Source organism: Schistocerca serialis, chromosome 4, assembly GCF_023864345.2.
Source record: "Schistocerca serialis cubense isolate TAMUIC-IGC-003099 chromosome 4, iqSchSeri2.2, whole genome shotgun sequence".
Taxonomy (NCBI): Eukaryota; Metazoa; Arthropoda; class Insecta; order Orthoptera; family Acrididae; genus Schistocerca; species Schistocerca serialis.
Window position 1 is genome coordinate 834,698,603 of NC_064641.1, and position 22,726 is coordinate 834,721,328.

Sequence of the window (22,726 nt, forward strand, 5' to 3'; positions counted from 1 at the left end):
CACGCCCAGTCTTTTAATCTCTTCTATTTCTCTCCTTTCCACTACTTACCCCCTTCCCCCTCTGCACCTTCTCTCCTGCCCTCCGTCTAAACTGCAACACTTCACTGCTGACAAAGGCCTTAATGGCCGAAAGCTTTAATTGTGTGAATCTTTTTATTGTGCCCGTCACGACTCAGCATCTCCGCTATATGGTGAGTAGCAACTTTTCTTCTCTGGTACTGTTATATCCCATTACCGTATTTGTCGTATAAGAAGGTTTCATGGGTTGGAACTCTGAAGTAAATCTTTGTAATAATACGCAGTCATAAGCTGCTATATTAAGAGTGACACAGTACTTTGTCAGAGTACTATAGAGGCACTGAAGAAGAAAGTAAATCAATAAATAAATGTGCTGCTTCACAAAGATCTTCACAACTGTGAATTCTAAGATTTACAAATTTATTTATTAAATGCAATTATCATGTCAGCATTTTCTCACAACAAAGGCATATTTTAGACCTTATTTAACAAAAAGTGAAATGCAAAGGATATGGAAGATCAGCACATACTTATAAAAGTCAATAAGTATATTGTTCTATACTACATTGCACTTCTAAATGACTTAATTCTCAATTCCTTACATCAACACACGACACACCATTCAAAGATACATCTATAAAATTCTTTGGCAACAGGATGAGCAGTAACAAAGGAACACATTTTGTCCAGCACTGTCCACATCTTCTTCTGCTTTGTACTGTATGATCACATACAGAAAGTGTTGCTAGAAAGTTAAAATGGGACCCTCTCGATGATCCAAAATGTCTGGAAAAGAAACAAAATGCGTGCTGATTAAAAAAAATAACAACAACATTATTGGAAGCAGCAGTGCTAGAAAAGTATCTCAAATATTATTTATTACTACAGATGCACTTTCCTTTACGGAAAAGACTGATCTGCAACACGCCCTCCCCCTTGGCTGTGAAGTGTGAGTCATGTCCGAGTGGCAGAATTCGGTATCCTTTCAGGGTAAAAGCAGTGTAAGAGAAGAGATAGGATGCAGCTTCTATCCCCTTACCTGTAAGTATGAAGGACAGCCTGAATTGGTGATGTACAGGAGCCAGCGTGACACACTTTTACAGGTGGAAATTCATCCACAACCTGTGTCAAGTCACAGAGGTTACAGAATGGGTAATGTAAATATAATCTTTGCAGTAATAGTAGAACCATCAGTTAGGTGCTCCTTGAATTTCTTTCAGTGTGTAATATTTAACTTTAAAATGTGGTGACTGATATCAGTAATGTGTAAAGTTGGATATTTATCCAAACTTTTATTATTAAAATAGACACAAATTTATGCTTGATATGTGTAGTATATTGAGCAAGCAATAAAGGAAACAAAAGAAAAATTCAGAGTAGGTGTTAAAATTTATGGAGATGAAATAAAAACTTTGAGGTTCACCGATGACATTGTAATTCTGCCAGAGACAGCAAAGCACTTGGAAGAGCAGCTGAACGGAATGGACAGTGTCTTGAAAGGAGGATATAAGATGAACATCAACAAAAGCAAAGTGAGGATTTGGAATGTAGTCAGATCAAGTCGGGTGATGCTAAGGGAATTAGATTAGGAAATGAGACACTTAAAGTAGTAAAGGAGTTTTGCTATTTGGAGAGCAAAATAACTGATGATGATAGAAGTAGAGAGGATATAAAATGTAGACTGGCAATGGCAAGGAAAGCGTTTCTGAACAAGAGAAATTTGTTAACATTGAGGATAGATTTATGTGACAGGAAGTCGTTTCTGAAAGTATTTGTATGGAGTGTAGCCATGTATGGAAGTGAAACATGGATGATAAATAGTTTGGACAAGAAGAGAATAGAAGCTTTCGAAATGTGGTGCTACAGAAGAATGCTGAAGATTAGATGGGTAGATCACATAACTAATGAGGAGGTATTTAATAGGATGGGAGAAAAGAGGAGTTTGTGGCACAACTTGACTAGAAGAAGGAATCGGTTGGTAGGACATGTTCCGAGGCATCAAGGGATCACCAATTTAGTACTGGAGGGCAGCATGGAGGGTAAAAATCGTAGAGGGAGACCAAGAGATGAATACACTAAGCAGATTCAGAAGGATGTAGGTTGCAGTAGATACTGGGGGATGAAGAAGCCTGCACAGGATTGAGTAGCATGGAGAGCTGCATCAAACCAGTCTCAGAACTGAAGATCACAACAACAACAACAACAACAACAATAACAACAACAACGTGTAGTAACTTCAACAAACATACTGGTTTCAATCAAGAGATCAGGAAGTGATTTTCATTGTGAAAGTGGACTGTTGGTTTGAGCAGCTGAAGTGAGTGATATTTAGGACACCATCAGGTACAGTCCTCACCCATTGCTGAAACCATGAAGACATTCTACAGCTTGCTGGATAGCAACTGTTGATGGAAAACTAACTTTCACTGAGAAGCTGACAAGTAATGTTGGAATAAGAACAAAGCGCAATAAAAATTACACAAATGTGATTTTGCTCTTTAAACAAAATGAGGGACACAGACTATAACTGCAATAGAAGCTTGTACAAAGTTGTGTAAGCTTGGCCACTTGCACAAGCATCCGGCTATACATCATTATAATGAGTTTTAAAGTGTTGGTTTCAAATTCAACAACTGTTTTCCACTGTACTGCACTGCACTGGGTAATATCTTGAGTATTTGCTGAAAGACACACTGTATCATTGTGGTCAGCGATTCATTTTTTCTGTGTACTAGAAATTAATGTGCATCAATGGGTGTGGGTATGCAACCTGGGAAATTTCTGCTAATGAGAATGTGGAGTGAGTGTGTTTAAATTAAGCGTGTTTAAATTTTGTGTTGTCTACAAGGTATCCCATTGATATACAGTCATTTTTAACAGCTAACATCTAGTCTAAGGAGTCTATAGTGTTATTCACGTGAGTCAAATTTTCAGCGGGTAGGATCTCTAATGGCAGGATGGGTAAGTAAATTAATGTGTGGGAGATACATAGGTTGGTGGTTCCAGTGATGGTTTTGGGTAATCAAAAAGATAGTACAGAATTATCACACTGGGTGACTGAAATAAAACAACTCCTTGTTTTGCATTCCTTTTTCGATACCCTAATCAAATACTCTCCAAAAGAAGCAATTCATGGAAAGTTTTGTAATTCCAGTTGTATCTAAAAAGTGATTTTGTATAATACATTAAATTTCATAAAACTTATTATTTCATTTATTTACTTGTATATCATGTTCGTCCAATATATGCTAGCATTATTTTGCATTTACTAATTAATCCATAATTAAGAAAAATTAGGTTCACATTGTTGTTTTTCACTATTTAGTATAATGTGATTTGTATCTTATGTAAAAATCTTTTATATTGTATACGCCAGTTTAGGCATAAAATATGAAAGGATTTGTATACAGTTATTCATAATAAACTTGAACTTGTAATTTTTAAAATTATAAATTTGCACTCTAGTTTTGTTAACTTCATTGTTAAGAACATATAAATCAGGGGAGCAGAAGGCTCAGAAAAGCTCAGTAGGAGACAGTTCACAGATGTGACCACTGTGTCACATATCAATGTAATAATATACTTGTTTTACTACAGTTTTGTGACTATGTAGCCTGTTATGTGGAGTGGTCTCCCACCAAGAATTTGTGGAGCTTGTCATTAACAAACCACTATAAAATGACTTGGTGCCTGGATTATTTCATGGAATTCACTTAACAAGATCCAGGATTCCGATGAAATGGACCGGGACGACAACTTCAGGAGTAGCGGCAGGAAGCAGATTACTCCGAGTTACACCAAACTAAGATATCTATAAGCAATGAACTAAACTTTATATGTCACTGCAGAACTAATAACTAAAGTGTAATGTTTGGAAACTGTTCTATGAGTAAACATATGTATTTGTCTCAAAGTTATCTTTGAGTGGTGGAGGCGAGAGTGTAACAAAGACACCGCCATGATCCCATGTTCCTGATGTCATTGGAACAGAAGTATAAGAACAAACTTTTCAAATTCTCTGTTTAATCAAATAATCTTTCAATGATTATTTTTGTTGTATTTTTGCCGCAATTCCAGGACAACCCCCTCCCCAATGCAAAAAAATTCATAACATGCCACTGATTAAGATACCTTCTGTGTGCTCTGTAATGTCCTTGCACATAAAAAGTAAAAATAATAACCCTTTGGGTTGCCATAGAGTACAACATAGAGTATAACCAATGCAGACCTACTCTTCGGAAGAATTCTCTTTTGCGTGTGATTACCATTTTTGGACATTCCGTCGCAGAGCAGAAAAAGGTGAACTCACTTGACCTGCGGACGGCGTGTACCCAAAGTGAATGACAAATGGTTATCAGCCCAGCTCAGCAGTGCAGTATTTCCACATGAGGAGCAGTGCATGGGTCTTTTGTGTCTAATGCTATCATCATCTTTCAAGAATAAACTGATAAAGCCAAAAATCTTTATCTGGAAAACTAAAGGCCCACGACTAACTTGCACACATATATAACTCCTTCAGCGTTGACTAAACATGCACTCTTCAGAGTAATTACATATCATACAATGTGACATTGATGTTTCCCTATTCGCATGTGCACAAACATGGTGAATAAATATTTTGCTTAACAGTTCCTTCAGCCTAACATAAACAAAATGTTTCCATTACATTCAATTGTTTGCCTCTTTCATTCAAAGTTCACTGTAACACAGAAGAACCAACATACAAAATAATAGGACATTGCAATTATAACATTGTACCACAACTCTGTCATATCTTAACACATTGATTACATTTTGTAATTAGAGTATCATACATAGCATCATCGTCACTTCCTAACTATAGGAATCTCAACCTCAGCTGCCTACATGATTTTAGCCATAATAGTTATTGCTTACTACTACTTCAAGCAGAAAATTGCTCTAATTCCAACCCTTCCAACCTTCAACCTATGGGTCCAAACCGGTAATAATGGCACCAACAAGAGACAGTCTGAGAAAGAACAGAATCAACTGTGAATGAAAAATCTGTGTGAGCTAAGGACTAGTGAAGTCAAAAAGAAGTGTACATAGTGTTAAGGGCAAAGTGGGGACAAAAAATGTAAATACTTGTAAATAAACCAGTACTTATGTTACAGCCAGTTTTCAATGGAAATCCAGAGACTGGATTTTTCTTAGGAGGGTGGAATTGTATCAGGATAAACTATAGCAGTACTTGGAGCAGGAGCTGGAGTGTCAGAGCACCGGACATCGTCAGGTGCTGGCCATCAACTATTGTGATCAGTAACTCTCAAGCAGAAGCACCCAAATCCATGACACTGTACTGGGTATCAGTGCCCTGGGGCTAGCCTTCGAGGAGTCACTCTGGTTTGATTGGCTTCTGTGTGACAACTGTCACTCCAGTCATTTCTTCTGTTCCAGAACAGTTTCCTAGTGACACAGAAATGCCAGCCTTCTGTGAACTCAATGCTGATAAGTTGCATTTAACACCTTCCCAAACCAGCTATCATCATCATCATCATCATCATCATCATCATCCAAAGCCATATTGGCGATGATGCTGCCACTATTGTTGCCAGGGTACAAAACTCTGCCTGCTGCTTGAGTGCTCTGTAGCCTTCTTTGGACTACGTCATGGGGTATCCCGCCATTGCTGCCTCTGCCAAAATATCAACATGAGACTTCCATGTTCTGCACCACTGGATATGGCACAGTTTGCTGCCTCACAGCAGCTATGTTGCTCCGGTATGACGCAGACCAGAAAACACGAGCCTTCTCTTGAACCTGCAGCCACAGCAGAGGAGACTGAAGTGCTATTATATGCACACTGGGCCGAAAGTTTGTGCACTGCGAGATGCTGAACAATAAGTTCACCTTGTTCACCATCTACACTAGTAGCCAGAAGGTCCAATCATTGTAAAAATGCAATAATAAAGAACATCCCGTATCTACAGTCTCCCTTCTCCTGTTGCACTTGCATCCATCTTTGACACAGAACCACCGCCCACACTCAGTTACCCTGTTATATCCTGTTATATTGAGTTTTAAAGCATTAGTATAAAATTCACAAACTGTTCTGCACTGCTCTGCACTACACTACACAGAGCAACTTCCTGAATATTTGCTGAAAGTCACACTGCACCACTGTGGTCAGTGATTCATTGTTTCTGCATATTAGTGATTACCGTGTATGAATGGGTATGTGTATGCAAGCTGAGAATATATTAGGGTAATCCCAAAAGTAAGATCTCCTATTTTTTTTATAAGTGCAAAGACCTGTTTATTTCTACAATGGTTTATATCAGTTTACAGCTTGAACATTTAGCTATTTCTCAACATAATCACCATTTCTGCCGATGCATTTTTGTAAATGCTGTGGAAGTTTTTGTATGCCCATGCCATACCAGCTCGCCGCCATGCTGTCCAGAAAGTTATGAACCTCTTCTTTCACGTCATCGTCGGAGGTTGCCCGTTTGAGTTTTTTCAGAGTCTCACAGTACCCGTCAGCGTTAATTGTGGTCCCAGCAATTTAGCTCCAATGACGAGGTGAAAGAAGAGGTTCATAACTTTCTGAACAGCATGGCAGCAAGCTGGTATGACATGGGCATACAAAAACTTCCACAGCGTCTACAAAAATGCATCAACAGAAATGGTGATCATGTTGAAAAATAGCTAAATGTTCAAGTTGTAAACTGATGTAAACCATTGTAGAAACAAACAGATCTATGTACTTATAAAAAAAATTGGAGATCTTACTTTTGGGATTACCCTCGTATGTGCAGACTCCAACTTGTACAAAATGTTATCAGTGGGTTAAGAAATGACAGAGTTGTGTCACAGCAACATAATTGCAATGTTCTACAATTTTGTCTGGTCCTACATTGTTTCATCTGTGTTAACAGTGGATTCTGAAGCATTTAGTCAAGGGCAACATTGAAAGAGAGTAACTTTTATTTTTGTGTGGAACACAATCTCTGCCGCACTGAGTTCAATAGCTAAAGTATATATTAAACAGGCTTCTTCACTGATGAGACTATTCAAACAGGCATGTCGTTGCTATGAAAACTAATTACCAAGAGATGCAGATAGTGACAGTGGCTTCCACAGGCCCAACAATTTCCATCAGAGCTTAGTGACTATAAGTGGCACATTGCTTGTCACAGTAAATGATCTGTTCAGTTTTTTCATCCATAATTACATGCGAAAGAACTAACGAAATAAACCATCTGGGAAAAAGATTGGTTGTTGGTTGGTTGTTTTGGGGAAGAAGACCAGACAGCGAGGTCATCTTTCTCATCAGATTAAGGAAGGACGGGGAAGGAAGTCGGCCGTGCCCTTTCACAGGAACCATCCCGGCATTTGCCTGGAGCGATTTAGGGAAATCACGGAAAACCTAAATCAGGATAGCTGGACACAGGATTGAACCGTCATCCTCCCGAACGTGAGTCCAGTGTGCTAGCCACTGCGCCACCTTGCTCGGTGGGCAAAAAGAAATAATAATAATAATAATAATCTGTAACACAGTTCTGCACTGAGTGGTTTTAAGCTGAGTGTATGACCTGAACTAGAGCTATAGCAATTCTGTAATAGTCTAAGCTGCAGCTTTCTAAACTTATGCAGGAGTTGCCTGGTCCTCAAAACCAGGCTGTTCCAATGCTTCCCTCTGAAGCACTGGTTACAGCGAACACCCTCGGCTTAGCTGCTAGCAGGTAAGGACAGACATTTGGAACGGCCACCACTGAACTATGACGAAGTGATAAATTCACCTCGCATGCCACCTACCCTATCCTTCTATCGCCCACCAGACTCATCTCCTGATGAAACAGAAAACTTTAGAGAAAACCTCAGTTCACTTGTAAGGAAGTTTCCCAATCATACTGTAATCATTGGTGGGGACTTGAATCATCCAACAATTAACTGGGAAAATTACAATTTTGTTAGTGGTGGGCATGATAAGACAGTCTGTGAGACATTACTAAATGCCTACGTTGAAAACTACATACAACAGATCACTAAGGACACCACTCGTGATGGAAATATATTAGATCTAACAGGAACAAATAGAACTGGTCCATGTGAGGATGTTCACACTGAAACTGATATCAGTGACTATGACATGGTTGTGGCAACAATGATTACCAAAGTTCAAAAACAAGCAGTATATATATATATATATATATATATATATATATATATATATATATATATATATATATAAAACAAATATGAGGTGACTTACCGAACAAAAGCGCTGGCAGGTCGATAGACACACAAACAAACACAAACATACACACAAAATTCAAGCTTTCGCAACAAACTGTTGCCTCATCAGGAAAGAGGGAAGGAGAGGGGAAGACGAAAGGAAGTGGGTTTTAAGGGAGAGGGTAAGGAGTCATTCCAATCCCGGGAGCGGAAAGACTTACCTTAGGGGGAAAAAAGGACAGGTATACACTCGCACACACGCACATATCCATCCACACATACAGACACAAGCAGACATATTTAAATACAAAGAGTTTGGGCAGAGATGTCAGTCGAGGCAGAAGTGTAGAGGCAAAGAAGTTGTTGAAAGACAGGTGAGGTATGAGTGGCGGCAACATGAAATTAGCGGAGATTGAGGCCTGGCGGATGACGAGAAGAGAGGATATACTGAAGGGCAAGTTCCCATCTCCGGAGTTCGGATAGGTTGGTGTTGGTGGGAAGTATCCAGATAACCCGGACGGTGTAACACTGTGCCAAGATGTGCTGGCTGTGCACCAAGGCATGTTTAGCCACAGGGTGATCCTCATTACCAACAAACACTGTCTGCCCGTGTCCATTCATGCGAATGGACAGTTTGTTGCTGGTCATTCCCACATAGAATGCATCACAGTGTAGGCAGGTCAGTTGGTAAATCACGTGGGTGCTTTCACACGTGGCTCTGCCTCTGATCGTGTACACCTTCCGGGTTACAGGACTGGAGTAGGTGGTGGTGGGAGGGTGCATGGGACAGGTTTTGCATCGGGGGCGGTTACAAGGATAGGAGCCAGAGGGTAGGGAAGGTGGTTTGGGGATTTCATAGGGATGAACTAAGAGGTTACGAAGGTTAGGTGGACGGCGGAAAGACACTCTTGGTGGAGTGGGGAGGATTTCATGAAGGATGGATCTCATTTCAGGGCAGGATTTGAGGAAGTCGTATCCCTGCTGGAGAGCCACATTCAGAGTCTGGTCCAGTCCCGGAAAGTATCCTGTCACAAGTGGGGCACTTTTGTGGTTCTTCTGTGGGGGATTCTGGGTTTGGGGGGACGAGGAAGTGGCTCTGGTTATTTGCTTCTGTACCAGGTCGGGAGGGTAGTTGCGGGATGCGAAAGCTGTTTTCAGGTTGTTGGTGTAATGATTCAGGGATTCCGGACTGGAGCAGATTCGTTTGCCACGAAGACCTAGGCTGTAGGGAAGGGACCGTTTGATGTGGAATGGGTGGCAGCTGTCATAATGGAGGTACTGTTGCTTGTTGGTGGGTTTGATGTGGACGGACGTGTGAAGTTGGCCATTGGACAGGTGGAGGTCAACGTCAAGGAAAGTGGCATGGGATTTGGAGTAGGACCAGGTGAAACTGATGGAACCAAAGGAGTTGAGGTTGGAGAGGAAATTCTGGAGTTCTTCTTCACTGTGAGTCCAGATCATGAAGATGTCATCAATAAATCTGTACCAAACTTTGGGTTGGCAGACTTGGGTAACCAAGAAGGCTTCCTCTAAGCAACCCATGAATAGGTTGGCGTACGAGGGAGCCATCCTGGTGCCCATGGCTGTTCCCTTTAATTGTTGGTATGTCTGGCCCTCAAAAGTGAAGAAGTTGTGGGTCAGAATGAAGCTGGCTAAGGTGATGAGGAAAGAGGTTTTAGGTAGGGTGGCAGGTGATCGGCGTGAAAGGAAATGCTCCATCGCAGCGAGGCCCTGGACGTGCGGAATATTTGTGTATAAGGACGTGGCATCAATGGTTACAAGGATGGTTTCCGGGGGTAACAGATTGGGTAAGGATTCCAGGCGTTCAAGGAAGTGGTTGGTGTCCTTGATGAAGGATGGGAGACTGCATGTAATGGGTTGAAGGTGTTGATCTACATAGGCAGAGATACGTTCTGTGGGGGCTTGGTAACCAGCTACAATGGGGCGGCCGGGATGATTGGGTTTGTGGATTTTAGGAAGAAGGTAGAAGGTAGGAGTGCGGGGTGTTGGTGGGGTCAGGAGGTTGATGGAGTCAGGTGAAAGGTTTTGCAGGGGGCCTAAGGTTCTGAGGATTCCTTGAAGCTCCGCCTGGACATAGGGAATGGGGTTACCTTGGCAAACTTTGTATGTGGTGTTGTCTGAAAGCTGACGCAGTCCCTCAGCCACATACTCCCGACGATCAAGTACCATGGTCGTGGAACCCTTGTCCGCCGGAAGAATGACGATGGATCGGTCAGCCTTCAGATCACGGATAGCCTGGGCTTCAGCAGTGGTGATGTTGGGTGTAGGATTAAGGTTTTTTAAGAAGGATTGAGATGCAAGGCTGGAAGTCAGAAATTCCTGGAAGGTTTGGAGAGGGTGATTTTGAGGAAGAGGAGGTGGGTCCCGCTGTGACGGAGGACGGAACTGTTCCAGGCAGGGTTCAATTTGGATGGTGTCTTGAGGAGTCGGATCATTAGGAGTAGGATTAGGATCATTTTTCTTCGTGGCAAAGTGATACTTCCAGCAGAGAGTACGAGTGTAGGACAGTAAATCTTTGACGAGGGCTGTTTGGTTGAATCTGGGAGTGGGGCTGAAGGTGAGGCCTTTGGATAGGACAGAGGTTTCGGATTGGGAGAGAGGTTTGGAGGAAAGGTTAACTACTGAATTAGGGTGTTGTGGTTCCAGACTGTGTTGATCGGAATTTTGAGGTTTTGGAGGGAGTGGAGCTGGAAGTGGAAGATTGAGTAGATGGGAGAGACTGGGTTTGTGTGCAATGAGAGGAGGTTGAGGTTTGCTGGAAAGGTTGTGAAGGGTGAGTGAGTTGCCTTTCCGGAGGTGGGAAACCAGGAGATTGGATAGTTTTTTGAGGTGGAGGGTGGCATGCTGTTCTAATTTACGGTTGGCCTGTAGGAGGATGCTCTGAACAGCCGGTGTGGATGTGGGAGAGGAAAGATTAAGGACTTTTATTAAGGATAGGAGTTGACGGGTGTGTTCATTGGCTGAGTTGATGTGTAGGTGAAGGATTAGGGACCCTCCCACCACCACCTACTCCAGTCCTGTAACCCGGAAGGTGTACACGATCAGAGGCAGAGCCACGTGTGAAAGCACCCACGTGATTTACCAACTGACCTGCCTACACTGTGATGCATTCTATGTGGGAATGACCAGCAACAAACTGTCCATTCGCATGAATGGACACAGGCAGACAGTGTTTGTTGGTAATGAGGATCACCCTGTGGCTAAACATGCCTTGGTGCACAGCCAGCACATCTTGGCACAGTGTTACACCGTCCGGGTTATCTGGATACTTCCCACCAACACCAACCTATCCGAACTCCGGAGATGGGAACTTGCCCTTCAGTATATCCTCTCTTCTCGTCATCCGCCAGGCCTCAATCTCCGCTAATTTCATGTTGCCGCCACTCATACCTCACCTGTCTTTCAACAACTTCTTTGCCTCTACACTTCTGCCTCGACTGACATCTCTGCCCAAACTCTTTGTATTTAAATATGTCTGCTTGTGTCTGTATGTGTGGATGGATATGTGCGTGTGTGCGAGTGTATACCTGTCCTTTTTTCCCCCTAAGGTAAGTCTTTCCGCTCCCGGGATTGGAATGACTCCTTACCCTCTCCCTTAAAACCCACTTCCTTTCGTCTTCCCCTCTCCTTCCCTCTTTCCTGATGAGGCAACAGTTTGTTGCGAAAGCTTGAATTTTGTGTGTATGTTTGTGTTTGTTTGTGTGTCTATCGACCTGCCAGCGCTTTTGTTCGGTAAGTCACCTCATCTTTGTTTTTATATATAATTTTTCCCACGTGGAATGTTTCCTTCCATTACATTGATATCATTAATTTGAATCCAACAATTACGTTTGTTATTGTCACTGTTGCATTTCGAAATCTTTTCTGTCGTCTTATTTTCCTCTTTCTGTTTTTGCCAGTAGTTTCACTTTGTATTCACCTTCTCCTTTTTACCGTAATCTGCTATACTATTTTATCCCGCCTATATATATACCCAATAATACGTAACCCACTTCCAAACCATAACCAAAAAAATATATATTTTTTTTTTTTTTGCGGCTTTCAGCACTACCGCCGATATAATATCCACCGTTTCTAGTTCACAAACAGCTCCTTTCACCTTTTAAACAACCATTTCGGCCAGTTCTAATAACTTTCGCTTTATTTCCATTTCCGTTTTTCCCACATCACTGATCATTTTTAGCCGCTTCCCACAGGTTTTAACGCCATTATTTCTTCGTCAGACAATTGTTAGCCTCATTTTCATAATCTGCCACCACAATACCACTCCTTTTAATATACTACACGCAGTTATTTCGAAATTTTCCCGAATTTCTCCGTCCTTTAACGTGTTTTGGCGGCAACACAACCACCTAACCTTTATGCACATCGTTGTCTACCAACCCAAGTCCAACATAGCCCAGCTGTAATCAACACCTTTTCGCCTTTTTTCATTCCAGATCGCCAGTTTCTTTCCGGTTCACCTTTATCTCTCCCCATATATTTTTATTTTTATTTTCATTTTCATTTCACCTCATGTTACACTTTCCACCTTCTAATACCATGTCACCCTCACAACACCCCCACAATGACCCCATTAAGTTTTATTTACATTCCCTCCGCAAACATGCCTTCGCCCTAGCCAGATTACGCTCGCATATTTTATTTTCTCAGGCTTGTCTGACATTTGGCATTACCCCCAAAGGCCTCACACTCAAAGTTCCCATCTCTGGCTGCAACCCTTCCTTCCATCAGTCCCTATACCAGTTCCAAACTGAACAATCCATTGCCCTCACCCACCTAATCCTTCACCTACACATCAACTCAGCCAATGAACACACCCGTCAACTCCTATCCTTAATAAAAGTCCTTAATCTTTCCTCTCCCACATCCACACCGGCTGTTCAGAGCATCCTCCTACAGGCCAACCGTAAATTAGAACAGCATGCCACCCTCCACCTCAAAAAACTATCCAATCTCCTGGTTTCCCACCTCCGGAAAGGCAACTCACTCACCCTTCACAACCTTTCCAGCAAACCTCAACCTCCTCTCATTGCACACAAACCCAGTCTCTCCCATCTACTCAATCTTCCACTTCCAGCTCCACTCCCTCCAAAACCTCAAAATTCCGATCAACACAGTCTGGAACCACAACACCCTAATTCAGTAGTTAACCTTTCCTCCAAACCTCTCTCCCAATCCGAAACCTCTGTCCTATCCAAAGGCCTCACCTTCAGCCCCACTCCCAGATTCAACCAAACAGCCCTCGTCAAAGATTTACTGTCCTACACTCGTACTCTCTGCTGGAAGTATCACTTTGCCACGAAGAAAAATGATCCTAATCCTACTCCTAATGATCCGACTCCTCAAGACACCATCCAAATTGAACCCTGCCTGGAACAGTTCCGTCCTCCGTCACAGCGGGACCCACCTCCTCTTCCTCAAAATCACCCTCTCCAAACCTTCCAGGAATTTCTGACTTCCAGCCTTGCATCTCAATCCTTCTTAAAAAACCTTAATCCTACACCCAACATCACCACTGCTGAAGCCCAGGCTATCCGTGATCTGAAGGCTGACCGATCCATCGTCATTCTTCCGGCGGACAAGGGTTCCACGACCGTGGTACTTGATCGTCGGGAGTATGTGGCTGAGGGACTGCGTCAGCTTTCAGACAACACCACATACAAAGTTTGCCAAGGTAACCCCATTCCCTATGTCCAGGCGGAGCTTCAAGGAATCCTCAGAACCTTAGGCCCCCTGCAAAACCTTTCACCTGACTCCATCAACCTCCTGACCCCACCAACACCCCGCACTCCTACCTTCTACCTTCTTCCTAAAATCCACAAACCCAATCATCCCGGCCGCCCCATTGTAGCTGGTTACCAAGCCCCCACAGAACGTATCTCTGCCTATGTAGATCAACACCTTCAACCCATTACATGCAGTCTCCCATCCTTCATCAAGGACACCAACCACTTCCTTGAACGCCTGGAATCCTTACCCAATCTGTTACCCCCGGAAACCATCCTTGTAACCATTGATGCCACGTCCTTATACACAAATATTCCGCACGTCCAGGGCCTCGCTGCGATGGAGCATTTCCTTTCACGCCGATCACCTGCCACCCTACCTAAAACCTCTTTCCTCATCACCTTAGCCAGCTTCATTCTGACCCACAACTTCTTCACTTTTGAGGGCCAGACATACCAACAATTAAAGGGAACAGCCATGGGCACCAGGATGGCTCCCTCGTACGCCAACCTATTCATGGGTTGCTTAGAGGAAGCCTTCTTGGTTACCCAAGTCTGCCAACCCAAAGTTTGGTACAGATTTATTGATGACATCTTCATGATCTGGACTCACAGTGAAGAAGAACTCCAGAATTTCCTCTCCAACCTCAACTCCTTTGGTTCCATCAGTTTCACCTGGTCCTACTCCAAATCCCATGCCACTTTCCTTGACGTTGACCTCCACCTGTCCAATGGCCAACTTCACACGTCCGTCCACATCAAACCCACCAACAAGCAACAGTACCTCCATTATGACAGCTGCCACCCATTCCACATCAAACGGTCCCTTCCCTACAGCCTAGGTCTTCGTGGCAAACGAATCTGCTCCAGTCCGGAATCCCTGAATCATTACACCAACAACCTGAAAACAGCTTTCGCATCCCGCAACTACCCTCCCGACCTGGTACAGAAGCAAATAACCAGAGCCACTTCCTCGTCCCCCCAAACCCAGAATCCCCCACAGAAGAACCACAAAAGTGCCCCACTTGTGACAGGATACTTTCCGGGACTGGACCAGACTCTGAATGTGGCTCTCCAGCAGGGATACGACTTCCTCAAATCCTGCCCTGAAATGAGATCCATCCTTCATGAAATCCTCCCCACTCCACCAAGAGTGTCTTTCCGCCGTCCACCTAACCTTCGTAACCTCTTAGTTCATCCCTATGAAATCCCCAAACCACCTTCCCTACCCTCTGGCTCCTATCCTTGTAACCGCCCCCGATGCAAAACCTGTCCCATGCACCCTCCCACCACCACCTACTCCAGTCCTGTAACCCGGAAGGTGTACACGATCAGAGGCAGAGCCACGTGTGAAAGCACCCACGTGATTTACCAACTGACCTGCCTACACTGTGATGCATTCTATGTGGGAATGACCAGCAACAAACTGTCCATTCGCATGAATGGACACGGGCAGACAGTGTTTGTTGGTAATGAGGATCACCCTGTGGCTAAACATGCCTTGGTGCACAGCCAGCACATCTTGGCACAGTGTTACACCGTCCGGGTTATCTGGATACTTCCCACCAACACCAACCTATCCGAACTCCGGAGATGGGAACTTGCCCTTCAGTATATCCTCTCTTCTCGTCATCCGCCAGGCCTCAATCTCCGCTAATTTCATGTTGCCGCCACTCATACCTCACCTGTCTTTCAACAACTTCTTTGCCTCTACACTTCTGCCTCGACTGACATCTCTGCCCAAACTCTTTGTATTTAAATATGTCTGCTTGTGTCTGTATGTGTGGATGGATATGTGCGTGTGTGCGAGTGTATACCTGTCCTTTTTTCCCCCTAAGGTAAGTCTTTCCGCTCCCGGGATTGGAATGACTCCTTACCCTCTCCCTTAAAACCCACTTCCTTTCGTCTTCCCCTCTCCTTCCCTCTTTCCTGATGAGGCAACAGTTTGTTGCGAAAGCTTGAATTTTGTGTGTATGTTTGTGTTTGTTTGTGTGTCTATCGACCTGCCAGCGCTTTTGTTCGGTAAGTCACCTCATCTTTGTTTTTATATATAATTTTTCCCACGTGGAATGTTTCCTTCCATTATATATATATATATATATATATATATATATATATATATATATATATATATTAAACTAGATTAAAAAAATCTGTAGTGTCATATCTAAATAAGGAACCCGAAACTTTCAACACGGGGCAGGAGCACGTAGAGGAACAATGAGTCAAGTTTAAAAGAACAATTGACCATGCACTGAAGATATGTACTCAGTAGAACAGTTCATAATGGGAGGGAACCTCTACAGTACACAGTCACTGTAAAGACACTTCCAAAGAAAGAGAGATTACTGCGTAATAGGTGTAAAACAAAGCATAGGGCAATAGGTAGAGAGATGCTGAATGAAACATAACTGGCTGTCGAGAGAGTAATATGTGATGCCTTCAATGACTACTGCAGCAGAATATGGCCAAATGATCTTTCACAGAAACCAAAGAAATTCTAATTGTATGTAAATGCAGTTAGTGGCACCAAAATTTGTTTCCAGGAACTGAAATTGAAGGTAGTAAGCTGAAATGCTTAATACCATTTTCAAACACTCCTTTATAAAGGAAAACCCGTGAGAATTGCCCCAATTAAATCTTCGTACCACTGAAAATATGAGTGAAATCAGTATTAGTGTAAGTGGTGTTGAAAAACAACTGAAATCATTAAAATTGAACAAAGCTGCAGGGCCCGATGGAATTTCTATCACATTCTATACTAAATCTGCGACTGAGTTCACCCTTCTTTTAACTATAATCTATGCAGATCCCTCAAATAAAAAACTGTCTGAATTCTTGGAAAAAAGCACAGGACACATTCATGTACACGAAGGGTTGTAGAAGTGATTCACAAAACTATCGTCCAATCAATTAGAATTTTAGAAGATATTCCGAGCTCAAACACATTGAGGTATCTTGAACAGAATGACCAATGTCAACCAGCATAGATTCCCAAAACATCAGTCACGTCACACCCAACTTGCTCTTTTCTCTGAAAGCTTTAAGTTTTGCATCAAGACAATCAGGTAGACACACTAATTTTTTATTTCCGAAAAGCACTGACTCACTACCACACCTACATTTACTGTCAAAAGTATGACACATGGGTATCAAGTAAAATTTGTGACTGGATTCAGGACTTTCTGGTAGGAAGAATGCAGCACGTTACCTTGCACGGAGAGTTATCATCATATGAAATACTTTTGGATGTTCCACAGGAAATTGTATTGGGACCTTTGCTCTTCATGATGTACACTCCTGGAAATTGAAATAAGAACACCGTGAATTCATTGTCCCAGGAAGGGGAAACTTTATTGACACATTCCTGGGGTCAGATACATCACATGATCACACTAACAGAACCACAGGCACATAGACACAGGCAACAGAGCATGCACAATGTCGGCACTAGTACAGTGTATATCCACCTTTCGCAGCAATGCAGGCTGCTATTCTCCCATGGAGACGATCGTAGAGATGCTGGATGGAGTCCTGTGGAACGGCTTGCCATGCCATTTCCACCTGGCGCCTCAGTTGGACCTGCGTTCGTTCTGGACGTGCAAACCGCGTGAGACGACGCTTCATCCAGTCCCAAACATGCTCAGTGGGGGACAGATCCGGAGATCTTGCTGGCCAGGGTAGTTGACTTACACCTTCTAGAGCACGTTGGGTGGCACGGGATACATGCGGATGTGCATTGTCCTGTTGGAACAGCAAGTTCCCTTGCCGGTCTAGGAATGGTAGAACGATGGGTTCGATGACGGTTTGGATGTACCGTGCACTATTCAGTGTCCCCTCGACGATCACCAGTGGTGTACGGCCAGTGTAGGAGATCGCTCCCCACACCATGATGCCGGGTGTTGGCCCTGTGTGCCTCGGTCGTATGCAGTCCTGATTGTGGCGCTCACCTGCACGGCGCCAAACACGCATACGACCATCATTGGCACCAAGGCAGAAGCGACTCTCATCGCTGAAGACGACACGTCTCCATTTGTCCCTCCATTCACGCCTGTCGCGACACCACTGGAGGCGGGCTGCACGATGTTGGGGCGTGAGCGGAAGACGGCCTAACGGTGTGCGGGACCGTAGCCCAGCTTCATGGAGACGGTTGCGAATGGTCCTCGCCGATACCCCAGGAGCAACAGTGTCCCTAATTTGCTGGGAAGTGGCGGTGCGGTCCCCTACGGCACTGCGTAGGATCCTACGGTCTTGGCGTGCATCCGTGTGTCGCTGCGGTCCGGTCCCAGGTCGACGGGCACGTGCACCTTCCGCCGACCACTGGCGACAACATCGATGTACTGTGGAGACCTCACGCCCCACGTGTTGAGCAATTCGGCGGTACGTCCACCCGGCCTCCCGCATGCCCACTATACGCCCTCGCTCAAAGTCCGTCAACTGCACATACGGTTCACGTCCACGCTGTCGCGGCATGCTACCAGTGTTCAAGACTGCGATGGAGCTCCGTATGCCACGGCAAACTGGCTGACACTGACGGTGGTGGTGCACAAATGCTGCGCAGCTAGCGCCATTCAACGGCCAACACCGCGGTTCCTGGTGTGTCCGCTGTGCCGTGCGTGTGATCATTGCTTGTACAGCCCTCTCGCAGTGTCCGGAGCAAGTATGGTGGGTCTGACACACCGGTGTCAATGTGTTCTTTTTTCCATTTCCAGGAGTGTATATTAATGATCTTGCACACAACATTAATAGTAACATCAGGCTTTTTGCAGATATGCAGTTATCTATAATGAAGTACTATCTGACAGAAGCTGCGTAAATATTCAGTCATTTCTTGATCAGATTTTAAAGTGGTGCAAAGACTGGCAACTTGCTTTAAATGTTCAGAAATATAGAATTGTGCACTTCACAAAACAAAACAAAATGTTGTATCCTATGGCTATAATATCAACAGGTCACTGCTGCAATTGGCCAGCTCATGCAAATGAATACCTGTGTGTAACACTTTGTCGGGATATGAAATGGAATGATCCCATGGATAAAGCAGGTAGTACGCGGGTGGTTTGAAAAGTTCTCAGAATGGAATAGAAAAAAAAGTACTTACATCACTGAAACTTTTTTTTATTTTTTGGTGTAGTCTCCTTGTAGATTAATTCACTTGGTCCAATGATATTCCAGTGCCGTTATCCTATCTTGAAAATGAGTTTCCTCCAGGCCTGCAAAATAGTTGTCAAGTCCTGCTAACAATTCTCCGTTTCATGTGAATCTTCGTCCACCACGAAAAATTTTCAGTTTTGGAAAGAGATGGAAGTCTGATGGAGCCGTATCAGGTGCATAAGGTGGGTGTGGCAACAATTCATACCTTAGTTCCTATAATTCTGCTATGGTGACGGCACGTGTGTGGGCATGCATTGTCTTGATGGAAGATGACTTTCTTCCTTGCTAAATCTGGCCTTCTTTCATGTATCTTTTGTTGCAATTTGTCCAGGAGGTTAGCATGGCATTCTCCAGTAATTGTTTTCCCAGTGGGGAGGTAACCTATAAACAGAATTCCCTTCGCATCCCAGAACATGGATGCTATGACCTTTCTCGCTGAAGGAATTGTCTTTGCTTTCTTTGGTGGCAGAAAAATCAGCATATTTCCACTGCTTTGACTGTTATTTTGTCTCTGGGGCTAGTAGTACACCCAACTTTCATCTTTGGTCACAAACTGGCACAAAAAATCTTGTTCATTTCTCCTAAACCGGGCCAGACATTGTTCCCATATGTACATTCTCATGCGTTTTTGATCCAGCGTCAAGAGTCGTGGCACCCATTTTGCAGATAATTTTTTAATTTCTAATTCTTCAGTTAAAATGTGATATACACTTTCAGATGATATCTGTTAAGCATGAGCAATTTCATGCACTTTTAATCGGTGATCCTCCATGACCATTTTGTGCACTTCTGAAATGATTTTTGAAGTCGTGACACATCTTGGCCAAACTTCTCAGTTCTCCCAACCAAATTTAAATTCATTTGACTGCTTGGAAACAGTTGAATATGAAGGAGCAGAGTCCCCCACTGTATTCTGGAAATTGGCATGAATGTCCTTTGCTTTGATACCTTTCTTTACAAAGTACTTAATCACTGCTCAGATCTTGATTTTTTGCATCTTAGCAAATCACTAAGCGGGAACAACAATAGAGCACTACAGTCTTTACAGGCAACAGTCCAATGAATATCACATGAACAGCTCATTGCGCTAGTGCTGACCTCTTGTGGTAATTCCGAGGACTTTTCAAACCAACCTTGTAAACTTTAGTTTATTGGTGGTATACAGGGGAAGTGCAATCAGTCTACAAAGGAAATTCCTTACAAATCACACATGTCACTGGTTCTAGAATATTGCTCAAGTGTGTGTTACCTGTAACAAATAGGATTAATTGGGGATTGAACATATACAGAGAAGTGTAGCACAAATGGTCCCAGATTCATTTCATCCATGGTAGTGTGTCACTGAGGTACTGAAATGGAAGACTCTTGAAGATAGATGTACAGAATACCGAGAATGTCTGTTACAAACTTTCAAGAACTGGTCTAAATAATGACTCTAGGCATATACTATAGCCCCTCATATTGCTTACACAGGGATTGTGAGGATAAGATTAGAATAATTATGGCACTCACAGAGGCATTCAATAAATCATTCTTTCCATGCTCCATAATCAAATGGATCAGAAAGAAACCCTAGTAATTGGTACAATGGAACATCCCCTCTGCAATGCACCTCATGGTGGTTTGCAGAATACTGATGTAGATGAAGATAATAACTGGACCACACAGTTTCTGGGCAAGCCACGCAATACACTGCCCTTGCCTGCTCCCGCTCTAGAGTTGGATATCTTCTATCCACCCCCCCCTCCCCCCCCCCCCCCCCCCCCCCATTCCAGCAGTTTTTCTCCCTTCTCTGTTTCCCTCCTCACTTTTCACAAGTCCACAGTCCTACTCGAGTCTCAGACATCTGTCCTGCCCCTTACCTCCCAAGTTTGCCTCCATAGTCCTTTCCCCCCACTTTGCTTACTCTTCTCACCCCACCCCCCTTCCTAGCACCACTCTCCTCTTCCTTCCCACTCCCTTGCGGCAGCACAGCCTTTCAATGCTGCACTCAGTACCTCTGTCCCTGGCTCTGGTATGTCCCTCCACATCCCCACAGGCAGCATTACTGCATCTTCCCTCACTCCTATACTGCTTTCCTTCCCCCTCCCTACCCCATGCCTGTTTTGTATCTCCACTACCCATCCCAGCCAAGGTCACTACTTGCTGCAGTCGAACCTCAGCAACATGAGACCATTCCACTCCCTACGTTCTGGGTTGATGATGACAGCCATATTGTATTAGACAGCTCATGTGTACAGTCACAGAGTTTAATAATGGATCACATATCTTAATGACCAATGCCGCAACTGTATAATTCTTTTTTAACATTTATTCTAAAGGACTCAGCTGTAATTAGTCGCACTTCATAACTACTTCCAACCACATTTAATGATCATCTTCAGATTTGAAAGTAAATATAATAAGACATTAAGAAATAATTATTTCAATAAACAATAATGACTGAAAATATTTAAAATTATTATTAAAGTTGTGCCTGTTTAATCATGAGTTGTGGAAAGTAAAAATTCTTTCTAAGGAACACAAAATAAAAGAAACACCACCATAGAACACTTGTGACAGCATTCTGTGGCATCTTGCATTTCCATCATACAGGTCCATTTGTCATGGATGACAGAGGAAGGTGAGAGGAAGGATGGAGGAGGGGGTGGGGGTGGGGGAGATGAGGAAATGTGCAGTATTAAAAAAATAACAAAGACATTGTCTAAAAGATGTAATACAATTAATTTAAAACTAATAAGTAATTTATATAATGCACCTAACACACACATGATACATCTTGTTAAAATATGTATTTACAGTAAAACATTGATCTAAAACACAGTGCACGCAGTTTCCACCAGAGGGCATCTGAGGTTTGTCTTCCACCTGTGCACACCGGGCTCAATCTGCCTTCGGCCACGTTGCCAGCATGTGCAGCAGGCTGCTAAGATGATCATCTGTGGAATAGTGCTGTAGCAAAGCTGGAGAGTTGCTGTTGGCTGGGGCATCTGAGTATGTTGCAAAAATTCATGAAGTCTCACAGCAGACTGACTATTTCTTCTGGTTCTTTCAAGTGGTGTCCATATATTTCAAGCATTAACAGGAAACCTACTTACACACATCTCATTATGACTACAACATCATGGTATCCAACTATACACAAGATGGCATATTTTAGTTCCTTAATTAATGGATTACTTAAGCTACCATTCAGTGAGCAGGATAAGAAAATTAAAAAGCCATTCTTAAGCAATTTGCTGTTACGTAATGGTTACATGACTGAAATAGTCACTAAAATGTTTCCAGAAATTAAAATAGAGTACATGGAAAGGGCAGTACTATTACATTAATACTTACAGTGTTAGTCTTAAGTAGCTGCCATTGCCTGTGAGCCGGCTAAAATATCTACAATTTCTTTTTAAAGTTATAATTTGTGTGTGTGTGTAAATATGTAGTTGGAATTTCAAAACATTTTCAGGCTTATTAGACTTTCTACTTTAAATACACATATTTTGCTATTGCTAGTGTTAAATCTTGAATACACAGATGAAACTTTAGTTTAACAGTAATTATTGCTGAAAAAATAGAAAAGTAATTCTAGTATTCAAATATGTAAGGAAACA

General features: G+C 43.1%; 1 protein-coding gene across 5 annotated transcripts in view; it reads right to left on the reverse strand.

Moving 5' to 3' along the window:
• Window positions 1-421: 421 nt before the first annotated feature.
• The window catches only part of LOC126473449 (uncharacterized protein KIAA0930 homolog), a 113,414-nt gene continuing 91,109 nt past the window's right edge, over window positions 422-22,726 (reverse strand). For 2 of the 5 annotated variants that reach the window (XM_050100506.1, XM_050100503.1), the window contains one exon: window positions 422-804. In XM_050100506.1, the coding sequence (XP_049956463.1) occupies window positions 764-804 (41 nt within the window). In that variant the 3' untranslated portion in view covers window positions 422-763. Of the gene's footprint in view, window positions 805-825; window positions 1,058-22,726 lie in introns of those variants that run through there. The other 3 variants (XM_050100505.1, XM_050100504.1, XM_050100502.1) reach the window with 2 other exon arrangements.